General features: G+C 37.5%; 1 protein-coding gene across 2 annotated transcripts in view; it reads right to left on the minus strand.

Moving 5' to 3' along the window:
- LOC131026659 (protein ESMERALDA 1) overlaps positions 1-26404 on the minus strand; it is a 169918-nt gene that overhangs the window by 11809 nt on the left and 131705 nt on the right. For both annotated transcript variants that reach the window (XM_057956582.2, XM_057956580.2), the window contains exons 9-10: positions 13091-13258; positions 12703-12893 (exon numbers count right to left, since the gene is read on the minus strand). In XM_057956582.2, coding sequence (XP_057812565.2) covers positions 12703-12893; positions 13091-13258 — 359 coding nt within the window. The remainder of the gene's footprint in view (positions 1-12702; positions 12894-13090; positions 13259-26404) is intronic.

A 26404-nucleotide genomic window follows, 5' to 3' on the forward strand; every position in this document is an offset into this window, starting at 1 on the left:
TGGCCAGGAAAGGAAATTTCGCTCCTGACCCTTCCAAAGGGTCCAGAGCGAAATTCTTTGTAAACCTATTTTTAGCCTTTCTTGGACATGAAACTTTATTCCTAGCACAATGAAACATGAAATCCTACCTTGCAAAGAAGTTTCAAGTTGAAAAAATGAAGATTTTTGGTCAAGATTGAGAATTTCGCTCTTGACCCTTCCAAAGGGTCCAGGGCGAATTTTCTCAAAACTTCTTTTTGCTATCAAAGTTTTGCTAAGTGTGGGATAAGGTAAAATCAAGAAGGAATTGCCCCTTGGAGTGACTTGAAGTTGCAAGAAATCATGAAAGATGAAGGAATTGAGCCTAGAAGAGATTTTCGCTCCTGACCCTTCCAAAGGGTCCAAAGCGAAAAATCCTCAAAGTCATCTTTTCTTCCAAATTTTGGACAAAACTAAACTTAGACAAGGGTGTGAGAAGGCATTTGGTTTGCCTTAGAGTGGATTTTGGTTGCTAAGAAGGAAATTTTTTAAGCCTAATGAAAATTTTGCTCTTGACCCTTCCAAAGGGTCCAGAGCGAAATTTCCAAATTCTCCTTTTTCCTTGCAATTTAAGACAAGATTTTGATTTTCATGACTTGGAAAGGAGTGAGGCAAGATGTTCTATGCCTTGGAGGTGATTTGAGGATGAAAGGATTGGAAAATTGCCCTAAAACCTGATTTTCGCTCCTGACCCTTCCAAAGGGTCCAGAGCGAAAATCCTAAAACCAATGTGTTCCTTTTAAGTTTGTGCTAAGACAAGACTAGACCAAGGTAGAAATTGCCCTTGAGACCACCTTTGAGTTGATGTTGGCTTCCAAAAGTGATGATTCTAGGTCAGAGGAAGATTTTCGCTCCTGACCCTTCCAAAGGGTCCAGGGCGAAAATCCTAAAATCCCCTATTTTGCCTTGCAAGAACAAATCAAACTTGGATGGAGTGAATGAAGAAGACTATTTCCTAACCTTGTGAGGTGGATTGAAGTTAAAATGATGGAGGAGTAAGCCTAAGCAAGGAATTTCGCTCCTGACCCTTCCAAAGGGTCCAGGGCGAAAAACATCAAAGTCACCTTTTCCTCCAAAGATCTGAGTAAAACTAGGCCTAGACTATAGTGAAAAAAGCCATTTGGAATGCCTTGGAGAGATTTGGACCTTTAAAAAGTGTGAATTTTGAGCTCAAGAGTGAATTTCGCTCCTGACCCTTCTAGAGGGTCCAGAGCGAAATTCAGGATAGGTCCTGTCCCTGGCTAGGTTGTTGAACAAAAGTGACCCTTTTCGCCTTGTGAAGATCAAATCAATGATAGCAAGTTGAGAAGTGGACTCAAACTAAGTAAGTTTTGATGAATTGAAGTGAAGGAGACTAGAAAATTGGCCTGAGAGGTGAATTTCGCTCCTGACCCTTCCAAAGGGTCCAGAGCGAAATTCCCAAAAGGGTGGTATTTCCTTCAAAATATTGATGAGTCAACTCAGTAGGTGAGATGAATAGGTCCTGGAAATTGTCTTGGAGGAGGTCAATGATCAAACTAAGGTGAATTTTGACCTAAAAAGAGAAAAATTGCTCCTGACCCTTCCAAAGGGTCTAGGGCGAAATTCACATTTTTCACCTAATTTACTCATGTGAAATGCTAAAATTTGAAATGCAAGACTTTGATTAGGTCAAAACAAACATGAGCTCGCCTTCCGGAAGATTTTGGAGTCAAGAAAACAAGGTACTCAAGTCCTAATTAGAAAAATCGCTCCTGACCCTTCCAAAGGGTCCAGGGCGAAATCATCAAAAAGCCTATCATTCAACCTTGTTAGATTGAGTCAAAGGCAAGTTACAAGACTGTGAAGACAAGGACATCGGAATTTGCAAATCTAGGTTGTGAAGATTTTTGATTTATGAAGTGAGCAAGTCGAGATAAGGGGTTCAAACCATCACTTTGGATATTTTGATGCCTAAGGAGGAAAGAAGCTTTATTAAGCCTTGATCAAACCTTGACATTCCTAAGCTAGCCCATAATTTTCATTAAATTCGCCAATTTCAAGACATTTGGGAAGCTAAATCAAGTTCACATGAATTAAGGCATTTGCAATTTAATTAATTAATTTTTAAGCCTTAAAATAAATAAAAAATTCACCTTTCAAGCCTTGAAATTAATTTTAAAATTTTAAAAATTAAGGTGAGCGCTCAAGCCTATTATTTTGTTTTTTTTAAGCAAGTCGGCCATCCTTTGAAAGGGATTTTGATTTATTTTATTGCTAATTTGCTAAGTCGGCCTCATGGAGAATTAGGGTGAGTGCCCTATATAAGGGAGATGTATTGTAGCAAATGTAAATCATTCATTCAATTCTTCTCATGCGAATTTGAAGAGCAGATTAGAGGAACGAATTCTACCTGATTTGGAGGCGAATTTCTTGCTAAGTTGGAGGATAATTTCTAGAATTTGCTAAGTGTTTGGAGGTTAGTGTAAGGCGAAGTTTTTTGAAGGCTGATTGAAGCATAGTTCATCCAAAGGAAGACCAGAAATTCAGTCCTTATCCAGCAAATTCTGATCTCCTTTTATTTATTTTCCAAGGTTGATAGTTAAGCATTCAAAGAGGAGGTATGAAGAATCAGATTTTTGAAGTTTTTATTCAAGGTTTATTTTGATTTCCATAGCAATCTTTAAAAATCTAAGTCTTGTAAAATCTGATTTCCATTCATAATTAATTTGAAAATTCATAATTCTTGGATTTTTCATGTCATTTTCAAATTAATATCTAAATTATTCCCTTGAAAGGTCTTGAATCCTATACCTTAAGATATTATACTCAAACCCTAACTTTAAACTTTTGTGTAGGTATCAAATAACGACCTCCACAGGACTAGATCATCAAGGACGACCTTCTCCAATCTAGCATCAACAAGGACGACCTTCTCCAGTCCAGCATCATCAAGGACGGCCTTCTCCAGCCCAGCATCATCAAGGACGACCTCTTCCAGTCTAGCATTTGAAGGAAAGGTACACCATCCATCCTGCACATCAAAGACAAACGAGGTTAAAGCAAGGGTCCGTTGAAGAAGCCAATAGGTTCAGAAGAGTTAATTAAAGTTAGCTTCTAAATATCATCAAATTGAACATCAACCAAGTGTCGAACAAGGTGGCATCCCAATCATCACTCCTCCAGTCGGATTGGCCCACCTCGGCGTGTCCAGATTCAATGTACCTGACTCACCGAGATGGCACAAACTTCGATGTACCTACCCCAGTTCTCCATTGGTCGAATATTCCAGAGAAGACATGTGTCCAAATAATGCAATTATTTCATTGGCCAGAATTAAGTTTGTTGTAACAAACCCTAATTAGGGTTTTCATTGTAAAATCTCGGCCATTGATCTCAAATTGATCTAATCCATTGAATTGTATCGTGGGCACTATATAAGCCCTGGCTCCTCATTTGTAAAGGGGGATAGTTAGTCATATAATAGCTAATAGTTAATAGTTAGTAATAGAGGCCAGAATAGTAGAATAGCAATTAGAGTAGATTAAGAAGAGAAGGCAAGACATTGTTGCCTTAATTGTAAAGACTTCTTTTCATTAAAGATATGGTGGAATAAGTTGTTTCTTTGCAATATGCATGGTCTCTTGTTGAATCTTCATTTTTGACAATAGATGATTAGATTGAGTAAAGAAAATTGTTGAATGCACCTGTGTGGAATCTGTCTAGTCCATACCACTAGCCTCTTACTGATGGTAAGTGGGCCCTGCGTGGTCAACTGGCATAAAATGAGCTTAATCTTAAGTCGTTACACGTCTATTGTTCATGCATTATCTTGAATGGTGATCATTGTCAGATGGTGTACGATTTGAACGTATTGGAAGCATCCCTTAGAAGATCGCACTGAGTTGGTGTTGAATTGTTCAACCTGATGGCAAGACCCAGCCCAGTAGGACTCCACCTAGTCATTCATCCATCTTCTTGCATCCTAGATAGTAGAGTAGACTTCCTGAACCCTGCATCTTTTGCCATTTGTTTGTCTTCCAGTTAGTGAATAGGACTTGTGATTCCAGCAAATTAGACATTCAGGTCATCAAGTGTAAGTCCCCTTGTGATTCCAGCAAAATCACATCATACCACAAAGAGCTTATCCGCGAGTAGAGACCCTACAAAGCAGAACCTTGAACTCCTTTCGATTGATCCTTTTTGCGATATCTTCAGCATTCAAAGACTTTACTCAAGGGAGGATAAGATACCTCTGGGTATTTTATTCTATGTTTGGTCGTGTACAAAATACACATCAACAGTACCACAATCCAAATTCCATAGTTCCCTTCAAATATTTTAATATTCTTTTGACTGCATTGACATGGCTTTCCTTCACAACTACCTAAAACCATGCTACCAAACCAACTGCTTGCATAAAGTCAAGCCTCGTAGCAGTGAGGTACAACAAACTTCCAATCATGGATCGATAAATAGTCTGATTTGTTGCAGGGGATTCATCTTTTTTGCTCAGTTTGCACCCAGTAAACATAGGAGTACTTACTAGATTACAATCCTCCATTCTAAACTTCAACACTTCCTTAACATATTTGGTTTGTGATATAAAGATTCCTTTATCTGATTGGGTAATTTGCAAACCAAGAAAAAAAGATAGCTCACCTAACATAGACATCTCAAACTCCTTTTGCATGTTGGAGGCAAAGTCTTAGCACATCTTGTCACTATTTCCCCAAAACTGATGTCATCGACATATACCACAACTATTATCAATTTATCTCCTTTGTCCTTAATAAATAGGTTGCTATCCACTATTCCCCTTTTGAAGCCTTGCTCTTGAAGATACTTGTCTAACCTTGAATACCAAGCCCTTCAAACTTGCTTTAGTCCACAAAGAGCCTTCTTCAGACTACATACATAATCTTCATTCTTTGAGAAGATGAAACCTTTAGTTGTTCAATATACACTTCCTCTTCGAGATTTCCATTTAGAAAAGTTGATTTGATGTCCATTTGGTAAAATTTGGAATTCTTGAAACTTGCAAGAGCTAAGAATATTCTGATAGCCTCTAATCTTGCACAAGGGCAAATGTTTGTTCGAAATCTATTCATTCGACTTGTGCACACAAGCCTTGCTTTGTTCCTTGTGACTTCCCCATCTTCATTCAGCTTGTTTTGAAATAACCACTTGGTTCCAATAACATTCTTGTCCTTAGGTCTTGGGACAAGCTCCCAAGTTTCATTCTCCTCTTTTTGATCCAATTTGTCCTCCATAGCCTTGATCCGGTGCTTGTCTTCACTTGTTTTTGAAAAGCTCTTTGGTTCAACTTTAGAAAGTAAACACAAGTTTGCATGTTCCATTGTTTTGGCAAGTCTTTTTCTTGTTTGAATTTTTGTATCTTTGTCTCCAATAATCAAATCTTCAAGATGGTTCTTTTGGACAAATTTAAATGGTGTCTTGGGTGGTGCCTTTGATGAACTTTCTTTCTCCACTTCTTCAATTTTAGTTCCATCCTCTATCTCTTCTTTGCAGCTTTCTTCCTAATCATAATAAAATTCTTGTACTATCTCCTTTTGATGCCTTTCTTCGTCAACCCTCACATTTGCACTTTCAAAGACTTTGTGCAATCTCTTGTTATAGCACTCGTAAGCTTTGCTGCTTGTGGACTATCCGAGGAAGATACCTTCATCGCTTTTGGAGTTAAACTTTCCCAAATCTTCCTCATCCCTTCTTATATAGCATTCGCTTCCGAAAACCTTAAAATGCTTTACTAATGCAGGCCTTCCTTTCCAAAGCATATAAGGAATTTTGTTGTTATTTACCTTAGTATGTGCTCGGTTTGAAATGTATACAGTTGTATGAACCGCTTCTTTCCAAAAAGTATCAGCTATCTTTGATTTGTTGAGCATAGCTCTTGCCATACCTTGAATTCTTCTATTTTTTCTCTCAACTACTCCATTTTGTTGTGGAGTTCTTGTGGCTGAATATTGTCTTCTTATCCCATGCCTTTCATGATATTCTTCAAATTCATTTAAGTAAATTCTCCTCCTTTGTCATATCTAAGGCACTTGATCTTCAGCCCTGTTTCATTATCCACTAGGGCTTTGAATGCCTTAAACTTCTCTATTTCTTCAGATTTTTCTTTAAGAAACGCTACCCATGTCATCTTGGAATAAACATCAATCAACAACATGACATAGTTCTCACCTTGCAAGCTTTAAATCCTTATTGACCCACACAAATCAGTGTGAAGAAGTTCCATAGGATTTGATGTATAGTATTCCTTTGATTTGAAGCTTGTCCTTGTTTGTTTGCCATATTGACATTGTTTGCAAATAGTATTTGACAATTTTTCCATTTCCGACATGTTCCTTACAGCTTGCTTTTTGCTCATCTTCACAATGTTATCAAAGTTCAAGTAACCCATCCTCTTATGCCATGACCAACTCTTATCTTCTTGCCCCATGCAGCCATTTTCACTTTTAACCTCATTAAGAATGTAGAGATTTCCATCTGTTCTATAAGCATTGGCTAATACTTTTCCATCTAACATAATTTTGCATCCTTCGGAATGAAATGTAAAAGTGTGCCCTTGGTCACACATTTGACTCACACTTAGAAGATTATGCTTCAATCCTTCAACATATAAGACATCTTTTGTTTTGGTTCTTCCATTGTCCAGACTAAGTGTACCTTTGCCTTTTATGTTTGCAGTAGCATTATCTCCAAATTTTATCATTCCTTCATTCACTCTTTTCAAAGAGAGAAATTTTCTCTCGTCACCAATCATGTGAGTTGAGCATTCACTATCAAAATAATATTGGTTTCTCTCGCCTTGAGCATGTAAAGCAACCTGTACAAGCATAGATCCCTCCTTTGTCTCTTGCTCCTTTTTCCAAACTTTGTTTGGTTCATCTTTTTTCTGGTCACAAACATCCTCTTTCTTATTTTTTCTTGAAGGCTCAATAAAAGTACTTCTACAAAACTTAGCTATGTGCCCAAAATTGTTACACTTATAGCCATAGTTACCAAGAGACCCGTCTCCTACCCCTGGAGACGTGTCTCGGAGACAAAGACGTCTCCGGAAACTTCTTGATGCATAGAGTGCTTTTGGCTGCCGCCTCCTGTCGTCTCCCAACCAAAAATTGACATCTCCTGCTAGAAAACTTGGGGCAAAAAAAGTAAAAAGGCAAAAAAAGTAAAGCAAATAAATAAGATAAGCTTGCAGCAAAGCAAAGTTGTAGGGAAATGACTAATAAGGAAACCATTTAGCATGAAGACAAAAATCCATGCAAAGTTATAGTGATCGGATCTACTGATAGTGTAGACTTTTTGAGAAGATTGATTTCTTGTCATTGTAATAGTCTAAAGAGAAATTGCCTTTACTATTTAGCTGACAATATTGAGTGTGCTCAACACCTATATTACCTTATTTTCACTAAACAATTCAAATTGGGTATGGTCTGAGCAGTATAAGCAATTTTAATTTCAGTTTTTGTTCAATTTTAAAGTTAATGTTAAACTTTACCACTGTTCTTGTTTTCAAAGTTCACTGTCATGATTTTTTTTGGAAATTAATAAAATTATATTAAAAAAAACGGTGTCTCCTATTTTTGAAAATTAGTCGTACCAGTACAGGTAACAGTCTCCAGAGTCTCCAAGTACCCTTGTCTCCTGGTAACCTTGCTTATAGCGTATGAGGTTATAATCCATTAGAGGAGCAAATGAGTTGAAGTTCTTTTTTGAAAATCCAAAATCATTACTTATATGCACTCTATACTCTAATGCTCTATAAACATATTGATTACATGAAAAACAATAGCCATGAAAAGAATAGTTGAACCCGGAAGTGCGTGGCTTTCTTTTAGGGAAGGACCATTTGTGGTTGTCCTTGTTGGTTCTTTGAAACTATGAGGCTTTATCTTCCTATATGCTTTCATCTTTGTTAGCTTGCTTTTGGCTTTCTTTCGTTTTCTTCTCTTCTTTGTTCACCTCCTTGCTTACTTCTTTGTTGGAACTTTTAAGGGTCGTGAAATAATTCTTAAATCCAACTTTTGTGAGCTTTCACCATCAAAACCCAAGACCATTTTTGATAAGATATTTGTGAGTTAATAAGATCTTCTAACATTTCAGAACTCTTATCAAACTTTATGTTTTTGTTGAGCTGTTCTTTAGCCTTTTCTAGCTCCTTCCTTAGGGAAACAATTTCCAATTCAAGCTTCACACATTTCAAGATTTTTTCTCTTAGTCGCTCTTTTAAAACATCTTCAACATGTCTAGCTTCTTCAGCTTGAGTCTTTAATTCCATAATTGTCTTCTCGGATTTTTCACCATCTTCTCGAATTTGATCTTTCAACTTTGAGTTCCTCTTCTTGAGTCTTTTGATTTCGTCGATGGTGCCAGTAAGCTCTTCCTCAAGATTTGTGATGTCCCAACCTAAATGTTGTGGTGGTGCAAATAATCGTTGGGCGTGTACCCAAGGTTGGGACCCACCCACAATTGCGCAGCCATGTGTCCACGAGGGGGCCAACTTGCTGAGTGGGACAAAAACCCCACTCTTAATACTAGTGAGCGACATTCACCACTAGTCCAGGCTTTTCGCATAGTGGTTACCTTACTTGGTATTAAGAGTGGGGTTTCGTCCCACTCAACAAGTCGGCCCCCTCGTGGACACATGGCTACCTGATCATGGGTGGGTCCCAACCTTGGGTACACACACAATGAGAATCCGCACCACCATAGCATTTAGGTTGGGACATCACAAGCAAGGCAACCACTACACCAAAAGCCCAGACTAGTGGTGAATGGCACCCACTAGTATTAAGAGTGGGGTTTTCGTCCAACTCAGCAAGTCGGGCCCCTCGTGGACATGTGGTTGTTCGATTGTGGGTGGGTCCCAACCCTGGGTACACGCCCAACGAGAATCCGCTCCACTGCAATATTTAGGTTGGTGCATCACAGCCCACCACGCTCCGTAGGGCTTGACCTCGAGACCTCGACTCTAATACCAAGAAAGGCAACCACTATGCCAAAAGCTCGAACTAGTGGTGAATGGTGCCCACTAGTATTAAGAGTGGGGTTTTCGTCCCACTCAGCAAGTCGGCCCCCTCATGGACACGTGGCTGCCCGATCATGGGTGGGTCCCAACCCTGGGTACATGCCCAAAGAGAATCCGCACCACCACAACATTTAGGTTGTGACATCACAAGATCCGCCATAGTATCTTCCTCACTTTCAGTCTTTTCACTTTCTTTATCTTTGCTCCTTGGGGCTTCTTCTTTCATTTTCATGGCCATGAAAATAATTTCTTCTCTTTCACTCTCCAAAAATCTTTCATCACTTTCAAATGAGTCATTACTTCCTTGGGCATATAGGCTCTTCTTGTGTCTTCAAAAATTCTTCTTGGATTTTCCTTGAGTGTACTTCTTGGAATTATTTACTTGCAAACTCTTGCACTAAAAATTCTCTCTCAAGTATGCATCTTTTTACTTTTCACTTTCTCATTTCTCTTTTGCTGCTAATATATTATGATTTATGTCTTGTAATTGTAAATATTGTATGCAAATTCAATAGGTTGTGAGTTTAGCTGCATGGAATTTGAGTACATACTCCTTTATCGACTAAGTTAAAGAAACCAATTGGATGCAGACAAAGCTAAGAGTTTGGCCATTTTGCAAACCAACTTGCATCTCTTGTCACATGGGAGGCCTGATTATAATGAAGGGATGACAAGGAATTGGGGTCTAACTTCTGAGTGTGTCAACTTAGAAATTACAGTTGCATAGCTTGCTGACATCTCTATACCAGAGTTTCGTGACTCGCGGCGAGTCACACGAGTCAGCGGGCCGGGTGACCCTTGCCAGGTCACGATGACCCTAACCCAAGCTCGGACGGGTCAGGAGGTGTGACTCGCCTGACTCGCCAAGTCAACGAGTCACTCCCTGACTCGCCAAGTCCGAGGGTTGTGACCCAGCCGGCGAGTCAGGGAGTGTATGAAATATACATATTTGTTCTCGGGGGTAATGCCTAGGGGATGTGCTTAATAGGTATGCCTAGCCTGATAATGTCTGTATGCAGATTCTAATAGTAATATTAATATAGACTGCAATACGTATGAGTCATATTTCATTTTACATATAATGGCAGACCAGATCTGATGCATGACGGATCTGTCTGCCTTTATAGTCACAGTTATACTAATAACTAATATTATTAGGCATCCAGCAAGGATAGGAAAAAGCCCAGTGATAGTTAGATGCTCAGTAAGGGAAGGTAGAACGATTAAGACAGGTAGGGAGAAGGAATATATAGGATCTGCAACCATCGAATGGATGATATCAGATCAGAAATGTTATTAAGTTACAGGCAGTGTCCTCCTCGTCCTTAGAGGTATGCATAGGGACGTGCTTAGTATGGATGATTAATATAGAAAGCCGTTGATGTTCCTATGCAGAATTTAATAATATTACGAATATTAATAATGATATAATAATTATAAATTATTATAATACTATATATATAGAGAGAGAGAGAGAGAGAAATAATGCTTTGATCAGACAAATAAATATTAGAATATAAATCTAAAGAATTCTTAAGTTAAAATCAGGAAGAAGAATATGTTTTTTCTGTTAAGTTGGGAAAGGAGATGTTCCTAATAAGGAACATTACAATTGGTTTGACACTTGCATTAAGAACTATGGATGTAAGATAGATGAACAATTTATTTACTAATAGTTAATTGATTGAGCTGCATAATATCACTGATTTGATGCATGTTAAGATGGAATTGTCTCCTAATATATTTAGTTCAGTGTTCCACAGGCATTGGGGACGGGGGGACCAAGGGCCTAAGTTTGGGGACAACGGGGGGACAGCGGCGGGGTGGTGGTGCTGATATGGTTATACATATACATATAGTTCTTGAAAAACTAGTTTTGAAAAGATGTATGACAGTATTACAGTATAAGAATTACATTTTCAAATGAGACTCTAGGAAATTTGAAATACTAAATCTAAATACCAATTACCAAGATTTCTAAGTTGTGTTGTTATATGGAGCCTAATCAGACTCGGAGGTTAGATTTTCCCTACTTCTATCGGCGCAGTTTCCCCCTATATTTTTCAACGGGGGTTTGGGGGCAGTGCCCCCAAGTTGGGGTGTTATTTTTCTATTGGCCCACGTCCAGCTAGAGTTACCCCTTAACCCCCAAAAAACTTTAAAAAGTCACTTTTTAAAAAAAAATTAATTTTAAACATTGCATATACGTGGGGGCGACAGGAGACGTATGGGCATCTCCCCGTCCCTTGAGAGACGTCTGCACGTCTCTTGAATGACAGGGAGACGCCCAGACGTCTCCTTGGGAGACGTCTCCACGTCTCCCTGGGAGACGCGGAGACGTCTCGGCGGAGCTTGGGTGGCAGTGGCAAGACGATGGGGGACGGGGAGCATATACGTGGGGGCGACAGGAGACGTATGGGCGTCTCCCTGTCCCTTGAGAGACGTCTGCACGTCTCTTGAATGACAGGGAGACGCCCAGACGTCTCGGCGGAGCTTGGGTGGCAGTGGCAAGACGGCAGGGGACGTCGTGTCCCCGTCCCCCCGTCCCCGAGACGTTTCTTATGGGGAGACGTGGCCAAAAAGGTGGGGGGGAACGCGGGGGCCATTGTGTCCCCATCCCCCCATCCCCGAGACGTTTCTTACAGGGAGACGTGGCCAAAAAGGGGGGGGGGGGGGACGCGTCCCCATGGAACACTGATTTCGTTTGAGTTATAAGTATATTGAAATAGATTAATCATGGCTAAAACATGCCTTAACCTAGTAGGGGACATTAGAACAGGAAGGGACAGGCAGTAACTTATCAAACAAGAAGGGACAGGCAGTAACTTATTTGAAGTCATGGATTTTATATACATTGGACAACATTTATAATTCTATATATCTATGTTTTCTAATTCCTTCAGCTACAATTTACATTTCTACGCATGTGATGGATGTATGTTTATGTATGTGATCAAATTAGCTTCTATTTGATGATGTTATAGTGTCTTTAAGCTTAATTCAATAATGGGTGTATGAAACAAGTTTTAAATCGTTAAAAATCTCTAAATTTCAAGTGTTTTCTTATTTTGTCGAGTCGTTGCCGAGTCAGAGCCGAGTCACGAGCCGAGTCAGCCTTGTCGAGTCAGAGCCGACTCCGAGTCTGGGAACTTTGCTTTATACATAGAGCAGCTTTTGTATATGACATCGCTAGTGAGAGTGGCAATGCAACTAGCTCTAGTTCAAATGAAATTACATGCTGACTTCGATGCTCTTGATGAAGAGCAATATCAAAACTATTGAATATTGATTGTAATTTTCATTTTGTATTGACATTTGACAAATCACTGAATTATCTATCATATTGTGAATTTATGACTACTTTCTTTTTGCAAGTTATAAGGTGTTTGAATATTTTGGTTATTGGCAATTATGAGTATTACTATTTTTACAGTTTTTAAACTCTTAATGTATATACAAGAAGCAATACCCATACCAAAGGAAAAGAATTATAGTTCTTTGTGTTTGATTTGGGACATAGATAAGTTCAGATTTATCACCAACAATCATCTTCTATTGTTTGTGTACAAACATGGAAATTTTACACTTAATGAACATGTGACATAAAATAGAAACCTGGATATATTGAGTATTTTGATTTAAGAATGAGAGAAGCAGTAAAGATTAACCTGATATCTGGATTATCGAGCAGAATAGCCAATTTACGTTTATCTGGCTTGATTGTCTTAGAGTGTCCTTTATAAAGATATCTCCTGTGACCCATCAGAAAATGAGGAAAGTTGCCTCCTTGAGTGGTAACAAATACTTCGCTGTGCAGGCAAACAGTGTAGTCTAATGCAGCCATCCTTGATGAATAATCCTGTAGCCACCAGCAATCATTTAGTTATTTCTGTAGATGTAGACAAAACAATTTCAGATTTTCTTGAATGGATTGAAAACAACTTTTAAAAAAAGACAAGAAGACAGTAAGTTTATGCTTCTATGTCATGTAAAGAAATTGTTGGGTTTGCATTGTTGATTTAGTATGTGTCGTCTAATAGAATCAAAGTACACCACCTTAAAGGGGGCAAGTTCTTCTGCAGAAGCAAGTGTCTCTTTGGTCTGTAATAGTGGAAACATCTGTAAAAGTGGCACCATGTATTTTTCCGCCTTATATATTTTCCCAGATGCTAAGTAGATTGATGTATTATTGTCAAAACCCATGCCTCTTAGCATCAAACCAACCTGCAAATTCAACAGGATATTTAAAGAATATTCATTTCCAGCAAAAAGAAAGGTTCATCTGAGCATACAAATCTAGGAATCAGAACAATAATCAAACTAAACTTGTAAGATTGCTTGTGCTGGATTGCAAAAATAAAACCACTGCATTATGAAAATTTTATAATTAGCCCTTGAAATCATTGTGAAACTGCTAATTACTGATAATTACCGACGAAAGAGAAGAATTCTCAAATATGGGAGTTGTTTGAAATCCAGATTTGAAATGTCGATTTCAATCCCTTAACTTTACCAGACTAACTTAAACATCTTTTCATCCACATTTAAGCCTATGCCATTTTTTGGCTGTGTAGACATCCATTTGTTCCTAGTATTTTTTCTGTCATTAATCATGAATATGACATTTTTGTTCTCATATTGATTTCTGTTCAGCACAGATCTACATTCATGATTGACAAATTCATAGGTATGAATTCCAATTTAACATTTTCAATTTTGAACAGAGCATAACTCTGATATTCTTTGTCTTACATCACTAGGAATTTTCAATTTTATGTTTTGTATATTGGCACATACTGTTGCAAAATATGTTAGCTAATATGTTTTTGATCGAGGATATTATTTTCTCATCTGAAGACCACATGATTCCTGTTTGAGAATAATATGTAAAATTTACAAGATGAAAATAAATTTGAATAAATAATCAGAGTAATTACTCAAAGGTTGTGGAACTCAAAACAAATATTCTAAGCATTTTAGGATATATCATATATATTATACGTATCTGCTAATCAAAGTTTTAATACTTGGACTTGCCGGACTCAGACTCGGACTCATGAAAGACTCATGAAAGGACTCAGCAAGGACTCGGCAAACAGAAAAACCGTAGTTTTACAAACAAAAAAAACATAAAGAAATTAATGCATTTAGAGAACATAAGAGCCATAATTGAAACATTACACATGTCATATGATCTCCAAACACTCAATATTTGAAATTTCATCATTCATACTCATAGTTTCAAACTTTTAAATTTATGATAGCAGCATAGTTTATAAATGTTTACAAAATTACATATAATGATAGGTCTAGATCTTGGGGGAGAGAGGAGAGACTGAGATAGAGAGTGGTAGAGAGAGGGGATAGAGGAAGACTGATAGGGAGATAGATAGGTCTAAAATTCGGGGCAGATAAAGTGAGTGAGATAGAGAGAGCGAGAGAATGCTAATAGGAGCCTACTGATTACTGAAATTTGACTAAGTCTGAAAATTTAAAAGATCTTCTAAAACCTAGAATTTGCATTATAACTCGCAGAGATTTGAAACCACTCTCAAACATCCTACCAATATATACATGAAATATAACTTAAAGTATAAGAAAGGAAAAAGACATATTGAAATGTTATATTTCATGTATATATTCTGATGAAGACAATGAGATTGACATGAAACCCTACAAACCTGTTTTCACCAAGAAACAATGCCAAATGAATGAAAAAAGTGAAAAAAAAAACTTTATTAGCTTGTTGGGCGTGTTTTCTGGGTCGAAAACACGCGAGTCCAGGTGAAAGACTCGTGAGTCCTTGGCGAGTCGGCTCAGCCCGCCAATGGACTCGCCACGTCCTTGGCGAGTCGGCTCAGCCCACCAACGGACTCGCGAGTCCGTGGCGAGTCCACGAGTTTTAAAACTATGCTACTAATAATATTGTGGAATAGATTTTATATAAATATATCGAGAAAGGCATAAGCACACAACAATATAAACATAAATATGATGTTTATTTATATTTGTGATATATTTAAAGAGACATTTCCATGACTCAACATGTATTTGTTGGTATGGTCCACATACCAAGAAAGGATTCAAAAACTCCAAGAATGGACATTTTGATAGGTAGATTGTACCAATAAGTAGATTTGAGCAGATTCGATAACCATACTGTAATGTTCCCTTCTCAGCAGTAATCAATTCAGTTGACCGTTAGCCTATTCCAGAGACTCGTAGGCTAGTCGGAAGTAGAAATTAGTGTTTCCTACTTCTAGGGGATGTCTCGATGTTTTTGGTGGCTTGCATGTTGGAGTTTTACAGTGTTGATTCTGGATTCCTTCTAGGTTTTCAAAAAGCTTCGTAATGATGGTACATTCATAGGAAGCAATGGAGTTTGGTAAACTTACTATTTGTAGTAAGTGGGGGTGAAGACAACTCATTTCTCTAGGTTTTCTGAGATCTTCACGATGGTGTGACATGCAAATGAATTTGAAAACTTTTTCGGACTTATTATTTTTAGTAAGTTGTGTCAGCTGCTCAGAATGTGATTAAAATGCAATTGGACACACTTACTATTTTTAGCAATGCTATTTTTAGTAGTGTTATTTTTGCAGCTCAGTGCAGTGGCTATATCTGGTAGGGTAGTTCTATCAATTTGATCTTCCCATACTCTTGGAGCTTGTTTTGGCAAGTTTAGTATTTGATGGAAAATGAAGTTTTAAGTTTAATTATAACTTAAGGCAAAATGGACGATTTATTAAAGGGATTGCTAAGTTATATTAAAAAGTCATTTTTATATGTTGGGCGCTCATATTATGTATTATTTGCATTTTAATAAAGTGTTTTGTCTAGGCAAAATGGGACAACTTAGTGAAGGATGAAATGAAATGCAAATTAATAGTGAATTTGAATGTCATTGTTTAGTCCCACATTGGAGGGGAAAGGAGGTTCGAGTTGGGAGGAAGTTATCAATAAGTCATTTGAGACTATATCTTGCTTATCGTAATGAAGTGCTGCCGAAATCATTTCAGACTTTGCTTCGAGGGATGCATACCTCCTAGCCTCCTTCAGTTTCATGCTTAAAAGATAGCCCCTAGCTGAATATTGTGATTGTTTCTCATTCAGAGGAGCAGATTGAGCTCAACAAAGATGAAGTTATTTGATGCTTTCTGATTTTGGAGTGTTGTTTTCAGTTCTAGAGTTTGTTGTTTTGTATGGAGATGATCATGAAATTCATTCATACATCTTTGAGAGTTCAATTGCTGCTTCTGGGTATTCTTCCTATGTTTTTCTCTTGGTTAGGCGATTCCTTTTGCTAAGTTTCGTGGTTTTTGGCATTGATTTGGATTTTATAAACAAAATCGCCCTCATTACCTGGTCGTACCATGTATGTGAATTCTTTGGGAAGCGTGCATTAAATGTGTTGATCAGATTTGCAGCTGGTGGTTGGTCATGGCTTGGACGCCTCCTCTCTAGGGATCATTCGCATTTGATTTCAAGTCATTCGGAGTTGTGTGGGCAAAGTTATGAGCATCTAGGTGATTTCTCTTCTTGTTGGTCAGTTATTTCAGTTGGTTGTTATTTATATCAGACCCAAAAAATTTACCTGTTTGGATATTTTTCATATGCTGGAAGCTCATATTTGTTAGAAGATCAATTCCTAACATTTTGGTGTGTTTGGATATCAATTTCCTATTGTAATCTGCAAGCTAATGCTCTCATTGTAACGCTGAAAATCAGTAGTACTGATCAGCCTTTGTTTTATTTCATTTTACATTTCGTATTCCCACTGAAAAAGTGGAAGAGGCTGGCTTAGCCGCCTATCTATTACTTTCAGTTGGTTTCACAGTCCTCCCATTGAATAAGTGGTTGAGTGATCTTACTTTCAGTATTGTAATAGCTGTCCTCCCGTTGAATAAGTGGTTGCAAAGATGTAAATATCTTAATCAGCAATAAATCTTTTGGCCGAAAATTTTTAAAAAATCGGGAATCGGGAAAAAATTGCAATAAATCAGCAAATTTATCGAACATTTGAAAATATATAATTTTTTAAAATATTCTAAAAAAACACTCATATACATTAAATTAATTGTATTTTGTAATAGTGGTTTTAGATTGAAGGCTAGGAGTCGGAATGATCAATGAACAATATTATTGGCTCAAAGATCTTTTATCAAAGTTTGATACAACTAATTCAATACAGTTTGAATGTCTATGATAACTCTCTCATGATGATCTCCTTGATACAACTAATTCAAGTGGCTTCACACGAAAGGCAAGAAACTATGATGCACTATTTATGGTCATGTTTGATATTTTGATTGTGAGAAAAAAATTAAAGTTCGTTATTCAAATTCAGCTCTTTATAATTAAGTATTTTGTTTAAACATGATTATGTGGATATGGTTCCATGAGAATGCTTTTAGGACAATGTAATAACTTTTATATTTCATAGTTACATTCAAGCAATGAAAACGTACAAGATTTAGAGTCTTCGACTGTAAATTAGTAATGCACGCTTTTATTTTTTACAGGACATTAACGTTGCAAAGCATTAACACTTACACAGGTTATAACTTTTATATTTCATAGTTACATTCAAGCAATGAAAACGCACAAGATTTAGAGTCTTCAACTGTAAATTAGTAATGCACGCTTTTAATTTTTACAGAACATTAGCGTTGCAAAGCATTAACACTTACACAGTAGTCAAACGGAGAGACGAAGTTACCAGCTGCAGATCACGCAAAAAAAAGAACTTGAAAAACACGACAAATACCCGTCGTCTATATCCTGCGCGAAGATATTAGGGTTTTTTTCGCGTTTTTTAAAACATTTGCGGTTTTTTTGTTTCTGCCGATTTTACACTGTTTAAATCGCGATTTTCAAGGATTTTGCAAGTCAAAATCGCACCGATTTTTTTAATAAAATCTTCCACGATTTTTTTGGCGATTTAATCATTTGCAGGTTTGAATCGGGAAAATCGCGATTTCCATGATTTTTTCCCGATTTTTTAATCTGAGTGGTTGAGTGATCCTACTTTCAGTATTGTAATAACTATCCTCCCGCTGAAAAGTGGTAGAGTGATTTTACATTTAAGTTGTTCTTGTCCGCTGAACAAGCGGAAGGGGCTGGCTTGCCGCCTAGCATTGTACTTTCAACTTGTCTTTGCAGCTAACGATCCCCTATTAACCGTATGCTCTCACCTCACCCACACTAGGATCTTGGTGATCAGAAAGTGGAAGGGTTACCATTCAGCAGTATTGTATTTCTCTTTCCTAACCTTAATGTGTGCATTGTGGTGTTTAAAATTGAAAAAAAAGTAAGGGGGACATTTCACATACGATGGGCTAAGGACAAACCTGTGCAACTAGAAACTAAACATTTGCACTAGGATTTGGATATCAAAAAAATTAATAGGAATTATACAAAAAGGGTAGCAATCAACTACTTTTTCAACTTGAAACTTACTTGACACAACTGTATACCAAGCTGCAAAAATTGAAAATTCTCTAGATTTTCCAAAGGGTGGCATGTAGAAAAGCAATTTGCACTAAATCCAGCATTATGATAACAAAGTTTTTAGTGTCACAATGCTTTCATCATAATTTTTTTAATACTACTTGAAACCTTCTTCTTTGCTTGATAAATCTTAGGTGAGGTTATGAATTCCTTTAATACATTATTGGGGCTTGGACCACTTTTTTAATATTTGCAAGCATAGGTCAGGCTAAAATGTACCCATAACTGTGATAAAAACTTGCCCCTTGTCTTCTGGAGTTATTGGCCTGCCTTCTTGTGGAAGGCAAACTTAAACCTGAATCACAAGTGTCCCCATCATCATTACACCACAGTTGGATTAACTCGAAAAAATTAGTATAGTTAATAATATACTATTGGAAATTTAAAATGATTAAGAACTTTAGTTTAGCCATCAAAGTAAAATTCCTCTCTTTGGTGACTCCTGGATGACCAGGGGTAGATGCAAAATTCATAGGCAAACCATTTGGCCAAATGTTTCTTCTTTCTAATGAGGAAAAAGCACACAGATTAATAACGGAGAAGATAATGAATATAGAATTCATTTAGCAGCTTGTGGCTCATAAAAGATGATACCCAACAGAAAATGATAACATGAGCTGTAACATTAAAGAGCTTTCATGAGATGTTTAGCAACTAATATCATCTAGAGATTTTTTACTTTAGAGATGCTTTTGAGATTTAGATTTTTTACTTTAGAGATGCTTTTGAGATTTAGATGCATTATAGTCATGGTGCGTTGACACTCCCCAGGGGTTTACTGTTGAGGATGTTGAATTTCATTACAATACTAGGATCACAAGAAGATGACCATGCACAATAATCATAGGGTGTGCTTGATTAACCATGGGCAATGATTCAGATCATTGTTGCCCTCCCAACCATAGACGATATAAGGCTATCGTCTCCCTCGAGCACGAAATTATCTCTCTATATATATATCAAATATGAATAGCAAGATGCTTTTACAATGATCAAGTACAAAGGCCAATGTGAATCGCTTCACTCCTTGAAGCTATATGCTCAGATCAATTTACAATGCACAACTGTGTATGCAGTCCGCACTGCATTAATGTATCCAACCTATGAAGAATGTGTTCGATCAGCCAAGGAAGAATACGTTCTGCCAAGTAGTGTATTCGCTCTCCCAAGGAATGATTCCGCTGATGATAATTTAATTTGATCTGAGATATATGAAAGTCGATCTGCTATGGAAGTCGATCTGTTGATGATAAACACGAACTGCATATAGGATTTCTTCCACACGATTGGAGTATCTTCCAAATTCACCAATTAAAAGAGGTTGCATCCCTCTTATACACGCCACGGTGACTCTTCATGAAGAGTCAGCTTCTTCAAGGGCAACGTGATCCTTCATCAAGGGGTGGCGGACAATATCAATGAGGAGACGTGTCTAACCATGGGGGACGGGTGTGTGTCTTAACCGATGCTTAGTTAAGGACTTAAAACAAAACCGCTTCATAATGTATATTACCCGCTTTCTCTAGAGTATACACGGGTTCATGATTGTCTAAGGCCGATAGGCCAATTAGACAATCATGTTTGCTATGTCGGCCAAGGGAAGGATTCGACCATAGCTATAGCTTCAATAGAGGAGAGTGATGTTCCAAAGCTAAACCAAAACACCACCAGATGGGAGCATCCATGCAAGCAGTCCAAGGTTCAACCTGGCTTGAACCTTCATAAGAATTCAGGTGCTTCTCAGTTTGAGACCTCATTGGCACATTTTAATGTTGAACTATAGCACAGTATCAGCTTGTAATGTCCCCTTTTTGTAAATGCCCTAATTATTGCCCTAGAATCACAATTTCAAGTATAACAAGAAATGGAAAAGAGGAACATTAACTTAATCACATGATAACCTAATTTGATGGAATTCAACCGTAGGAGAGCTAGAATAAGGTGACTTGATGTGATGAACCCTTGCTGGTTCAACTCTTCAACCTGCTGTAATTTGTAGATCTTCTTGTAATTTTTAATTATTAAGATGGTATTTTAGAAATAGACAGAAGTTGCAGGAGAGGGTTTCTTTAATTTGCAACACATATTGAATAATACATGAATTTAATCAACGGAAACAATGAATTGGAGAATTTAGAAGCATACCCGTAGGTCCTTAGCCAATTTATTGAAAAGAAAGAATAAATCAGCAACTTACAAAGTTCTGATTTTTATTCTGGAACAATTCAGATCTGCTCTTATTTAAATACTAAGACACCCAAACAGTGGAAGATGGTGTCAATAAATGAGCAAGTTGTGTGTTTGGGAAAAGAAACCTCCAAACCACAGAAGAATCAACAACAAAACAGTAAATAGGAAAACCCTACAACAAATCTGCCTTGTACGAAGCCAAATCTGCCCCAATTCAATTCAATTTGACTTCTGAATGAAGCCAACCAAGCTGCAACAATTCAATTGATCTTTCACAATCTCAAAGCTACTAAATTTTGAAGAATGCACGCTCTCCAAAACAGGTCCAAACCCTAGCCACCATAGCCAAGTGCTCAGAAGAAAATGTCAAATTCTCAATATCAATGAATGAGGTTTAATTTCCATCTTGGCTGCCTAAATACCCAAAAAGTACGATTTTTGGCAATTAGGGTTTTAAAAATCATAACTTGCTTTTAGGGTTTCCAACTTAACTCTAAAAGCAACGCCTAACTTAGGAGATAATAAATTTTCACTTGAATAAATTTAAGTGATGCACTTTATGATTTTATATTAATATTTCATTAAAATATTAATTGCCTGTAGAACCACTTAAAAATTCATCTCTCTCACATTATTGCTCAGAAACTGAATCTGTCAAAAGCTAGGGCCACAATTCGCCATGCCAATGAAAATAAGACCATGTCTATTTTTAGCAGTTTTTCCCTAAAAATTAGGAAATCCTCATATAATGTCAGAAACTGATGAAATGAAGACCAGAACTAACTCAACACTGAACTAGAACAAATAGACAAGCCACTCTTCAAGATACTGCATTACTGACCCCCTTATCCATACCCTGTTAGCCTACAAGGGTCCAAAAATAGGCTAACTCCTCGAACTCTGATGCTCACGAAAACGGGGACATTACACTTGATAGGGTGCCCTATAGATGCTCTACCCTAGGCCCAAGAGCGGATATAGTACTATCCCCTTGACCTCATGGGACCCCCGGTCACCACCATGACGTGGCATACTTAGAAGAGGATCCCAACATTGTTTCCCCTCCTTGTAAGACCTTAAAACCCCTATCATGGCTGATTATAACATTTAAGCAAAACATGCAAAGAGTCCTACATTATGGCATGCATTATATATATATAGTATATACAGAAGCAATCATAAACAAATATCATATTTCCAAACTGTATGCACATTAATCAACAGTGAGCAGTCATAAACAAGATTCATTATGCTATGTATATCACAAGAAACTCATACCAAAATCACAGTATAGGATCAATCTGCTGTATGCCTTAATTTATTATCAATATCAAATCTGATCTCTTTGATGCTCTTCTTGGATGCTGGAATCATCTTTTGTATCCTCTTCCTATGGTGGAGAGTCATGCTCTTTCCCATGGTTGTGTTGGTTGCGGAGAGACGCCTCCTTATGTTTGACCGCTGCCTCTTCATATTGCTTAGAGATGCCTTGTTTGATCACATCTGAACCATTTCACCTTAATCTTCATTAATTAATTAAAAATTGTGAAGAAGATCACTGCACCATAGGGGAGAAAGGATCGATCCTTAAGACTGATGTTGTTTAATACCTAGCAAGTCCGACTACATAAGATAGGCGATTGAAGCATAGTGTTCGATCTTGTAAATTGTGAGGTCTTACTTTGTAAGACAATTTCATATTTAGTTTTGCTGATTATTGGATATCAGATCAGGGAGGGCATGACACAGCTCTCTATTGACAAATATGATATGCATTAAGCATCCGATTTTGTTACTTTGATTGTGCTCAATATGTTCTGCTATGAACACCTGAGAAGGCCCAATCCTTCCTCCTGCTAGGTGAGGAAGGTATGAATTGCATTCTAGCTTTCCTTTATGGCTTCCAAATTGTTAAAGAGTATGTTAACTGGAGTGTGGGCTTCTCAGGCAGTTTGGCGCTCCATGGCTTTTAGCAAGCCATCAAGAGAATCATTCATGTTTGTTAAAGCAATATGAATGGATGATTCTATAGTAAAAGAATGCTAAGGTGAATGGTAGTAACATCATTCTCAGCATCAGGAGGGTTGCTGCCAACTTTCATACCTGTTGTATATATTAGAAAAGGTGCATTCAAGCCCTAAGGGGTGTTGGGTGGAAGCATGTGAGCATACTTTCAAGTGTTAAGGATGTAGTAATCATAGTTTGAGTGTAATGTCCCTGCTAGGTTCTGAAATGAAATTCTAAAATTCACCATCCAAGCATTTCTTCAAACAATTGGCTGCCACTGGTTAGTCTACTGATTTTTGTTTCAGTTTGTTTACAAGGACATTCTAGGGCAGTTTGATCGTACATAGTGAATCCTAACAAAGATATATTATCATAGGAATGATCCAAAACAGTAATCACAAAGTATATGGGTGAATAGGACTTATATTCAAACACCAGTACTTGCTGTCATTTTATCAAATATTTGGCATACAACCTCAGAATAATATGCAGATCCCAAACCAACCCCATTCCTTATTAAGGACACTTACAGTATGCTTACATAGACCAATACATGGACTGATTACAAAGACCAATTATCTGATTACTTTCTGAGGACTAATGACTGATAAGAATTCACACTTGCACCATACAAACAATTAAATGAAATGCATGGAACCTGGTAAAGTTGCCAAGGTAAGCGATGAAGGGAACAACACACCCACAATGTTAATGGGCTCCAATATACCAGATCGAACTAAGACTTAAGCCGCCCCTGCTGCTGCCATTAGAAGGTCTGAGAACATTGTGCAAATCTGCGTTCTGGTGTCCAAATGTTATCCCAAACTGATCACCTATGGCATAGAGATATATCACCTTCCTTATGTAGAGTTAAGAAAACAAATGCCAAGTTTAATGAGCCCAACTGAGCCCACTAATGTCCGCCCCTGTTTCTGATATGGACAGGTCTGATAACCACTTATAATCTGCATTTATGAGCCCAAGAACTCCTTCCAAATTGATTCAGTTTTCCAACTAGAGGACAGCGCTTCCAACCTAGGCGATCTCAAGCAATCTTATGTATCATACAATGAATATCGAAGGAGTAAGAGGGGATGGACCTGCAGGAGTTCTGCCCATCATAGAAAATAATGTTGCCACCAAATACTCCAAAGGATTACCACAAAATCATCGCCTCATCCTCAAAAAGCTTTAGGAACCAATGGAGGACCAAATCGATGTATGTTGGAAAAGATACGAGTCAAAATGTGATGTCCGAAGTCTGCAACTGAGATATAGACAGACCCTTAAACCTTTGATCTGCCCCTACCAAACAACAATGGATATCCTCCAAGTGTCAATTGGATATTGTCAATCTGATTTTGCCCCAAACAAATGCATCAACAAGGTGATCTCCAAATATGGAATTCTGAAGCATAACCACCTGAAATCTGATATGCAACTCCAATAAGCTCAATGAGATGACTGAAGTATCATCTCCTCAATGCAACCCTTCGAGAGATCTTCCACTCTCCCAGTTATGCGATCAATGGGAGTTGACGTTCCCAAGGATCCTAAGTCTGCAGACACCCTTTAGGTTCTACAAAACCCTTAATTCTCCAATCTCAAAATCCAAGTCTGCTTTCCTTCTCTTACCCTCTTCTATTTAACCTTTTCCATAACCCGTCATGAGACACCTTCTAGAAGGGGGTAGGTACACTTTATTTACTTTTATTAAGTGACTATTAATTATTATTTTATTTTTATACTTAAGTCACTTTTCATTAAATTAATTAAATATAAAGTCACTTTTTAATAATAATTTATTTTAATGACTTTATAAGAAATTAATTTAATTAATTTCTCCTTATAACGCCATATTAGCCTAAAGGCTACAATTGGGGACATTACGTTGAGGACTCTTCAGAACTCTCCAAACTCCCGAGTCCTATCTCCAGCTGAGTCCACTTGACATTGACTCTCGAGGCTAGTCTAGAAGATTCTAGGGAGTATTCGTCCGAGTCTCCCCCAGGACCCTCTGAGTCCTAGACTCGGTGTCCCGAGTTTTGGGCATGGACTCTTAGGTCCACTTGGGTGCCTCTACGGAGGTAAAAATAACATTAAAAAGTGACTTTTCCTCCAGTTTTTTTTTTGTCCAATCTTGACCAAAACAGGGCTGAACACCAAAATAGGAAAGGAGAGGAGAAGAGGAGCATTTGAGATCCAAAAAGACAATGTTGAAGAAACAATTCATCATCATTTTTATACTGTAGCACTTTTTAGTTCGATGCCTGACAAATTGAGTTACATTAGAAGGGTAAAGAGGAAGATGTAGATTGCATTTGGTTGTTTATCTCATTTTGACATATCATTATATGCAAACATTATAAATTTATGATGCTGATATACATTTGAAAGTTTGAAACTGAGTATGAATTATGAAATTTCAAATATTGAGTGTTTGAAGCTCATATGACGTGTAAAGTTTGCATTACGACAAATTGATAGTCAAATTAGGCTTTCATGTTCTCTAAATAAATTTATTTTTATTTTTTATGGTAAAACTACTATTTTCTCTTTTGCCGAGTCCTAGCCGAGTTTTTTGCCGAGTCCTAGACGAGTTTTTTGCCAAGTATGTGCTGAGTCCCCAGTCTGAGTCCAATTTTGGGCTGCTTGTAATGTCCCTCCTTTGAAATACAATTTAATGATATATAATAATAATAATAAAATTAAAATATAAATATAAAAGAACATAATTAAATTTTAATTAAGTTAATGAATGGTCAAAGACATGAAATGAAAAGTTGTGACTCCCTCAAACATGAGATATAAAAGGGGAAAGAGAACCTCATTTGAGGGAGAATAGGTTGTGAATAAGAAGTGCAGATCTGATTATGAAAGGTTGTGTCCCTTTCAAATGGCAGAAGTAATGAAGAGTTGCACTCTTTCAAAAGGGTGTTAATGGTGAAAGGGTGTGTCTCTTGCCAAAGGGCTTCCATAATGAAGAGGTGTGACCTCTCCCTCACATTGGAGGATAAAAAGTCGAGAAGTTTTCATTTGAGAAGGAAGGATCCATGGAATAGAAAAAAATATCTGAAGCATTAAAAGAAGATTTAGGAGCAAACCCAAATCAGAATTATAAGAAAATCTGGAAGAATGATATGAACATTTATCAAAGAGATCAGAACACAAATACAAATTTGCAAACAATAATAAAGCAAGCACTGAAGGAAAAGAAGAGGAAACATTAAATCAATAACCAGAGAATCAGACTTGATGGAATAGAAAGGATTCTCATTCACACACACATATATATATCTGAGTATAGGCAGCAGATCAGATTGATATAAACAGCAGACATGTGCATTTAAAGAGGAAAACAACATCGAATTGTATCTGTCCAAATTACCACAGCAGACTGGAAATACATAACCTGAAATAATTCTACAAATATATTGGGCAAGATTTAGTGTCCTTCCAAAAGGGGGCATTACACTGCTGAGTCCACGCCGAATCCGAGTTTTAAAGTTTGGTAGGAATAATGGTCGTGCATTGAGTAAGGGATGAGAAAGCTGGAGGGTTCTTGCCTCTTGGGCCTTGAGAATAGCTTTACAGTTGAGACTGTAATAGGAGTCCTAGGGTGAGAAGGCTAGACTGCAAAGGAGAGAATGCTGATTTCTAGTA

Source organism: Cryptomeria japonica, chromosome 11 (genome assembly GCF_030272615.1).
Source record: "Cryptomeria japonica chromosome 11, Sugi_1.0, whole genome shotgun sequence".
NCBI classification, from domain to species: Eukaryota; Viridiplantae; Streptophyta; class Pinopsida; order Cupressales; family Cupressaceae; genus Cryptomeria; species Cryptomeria japonica.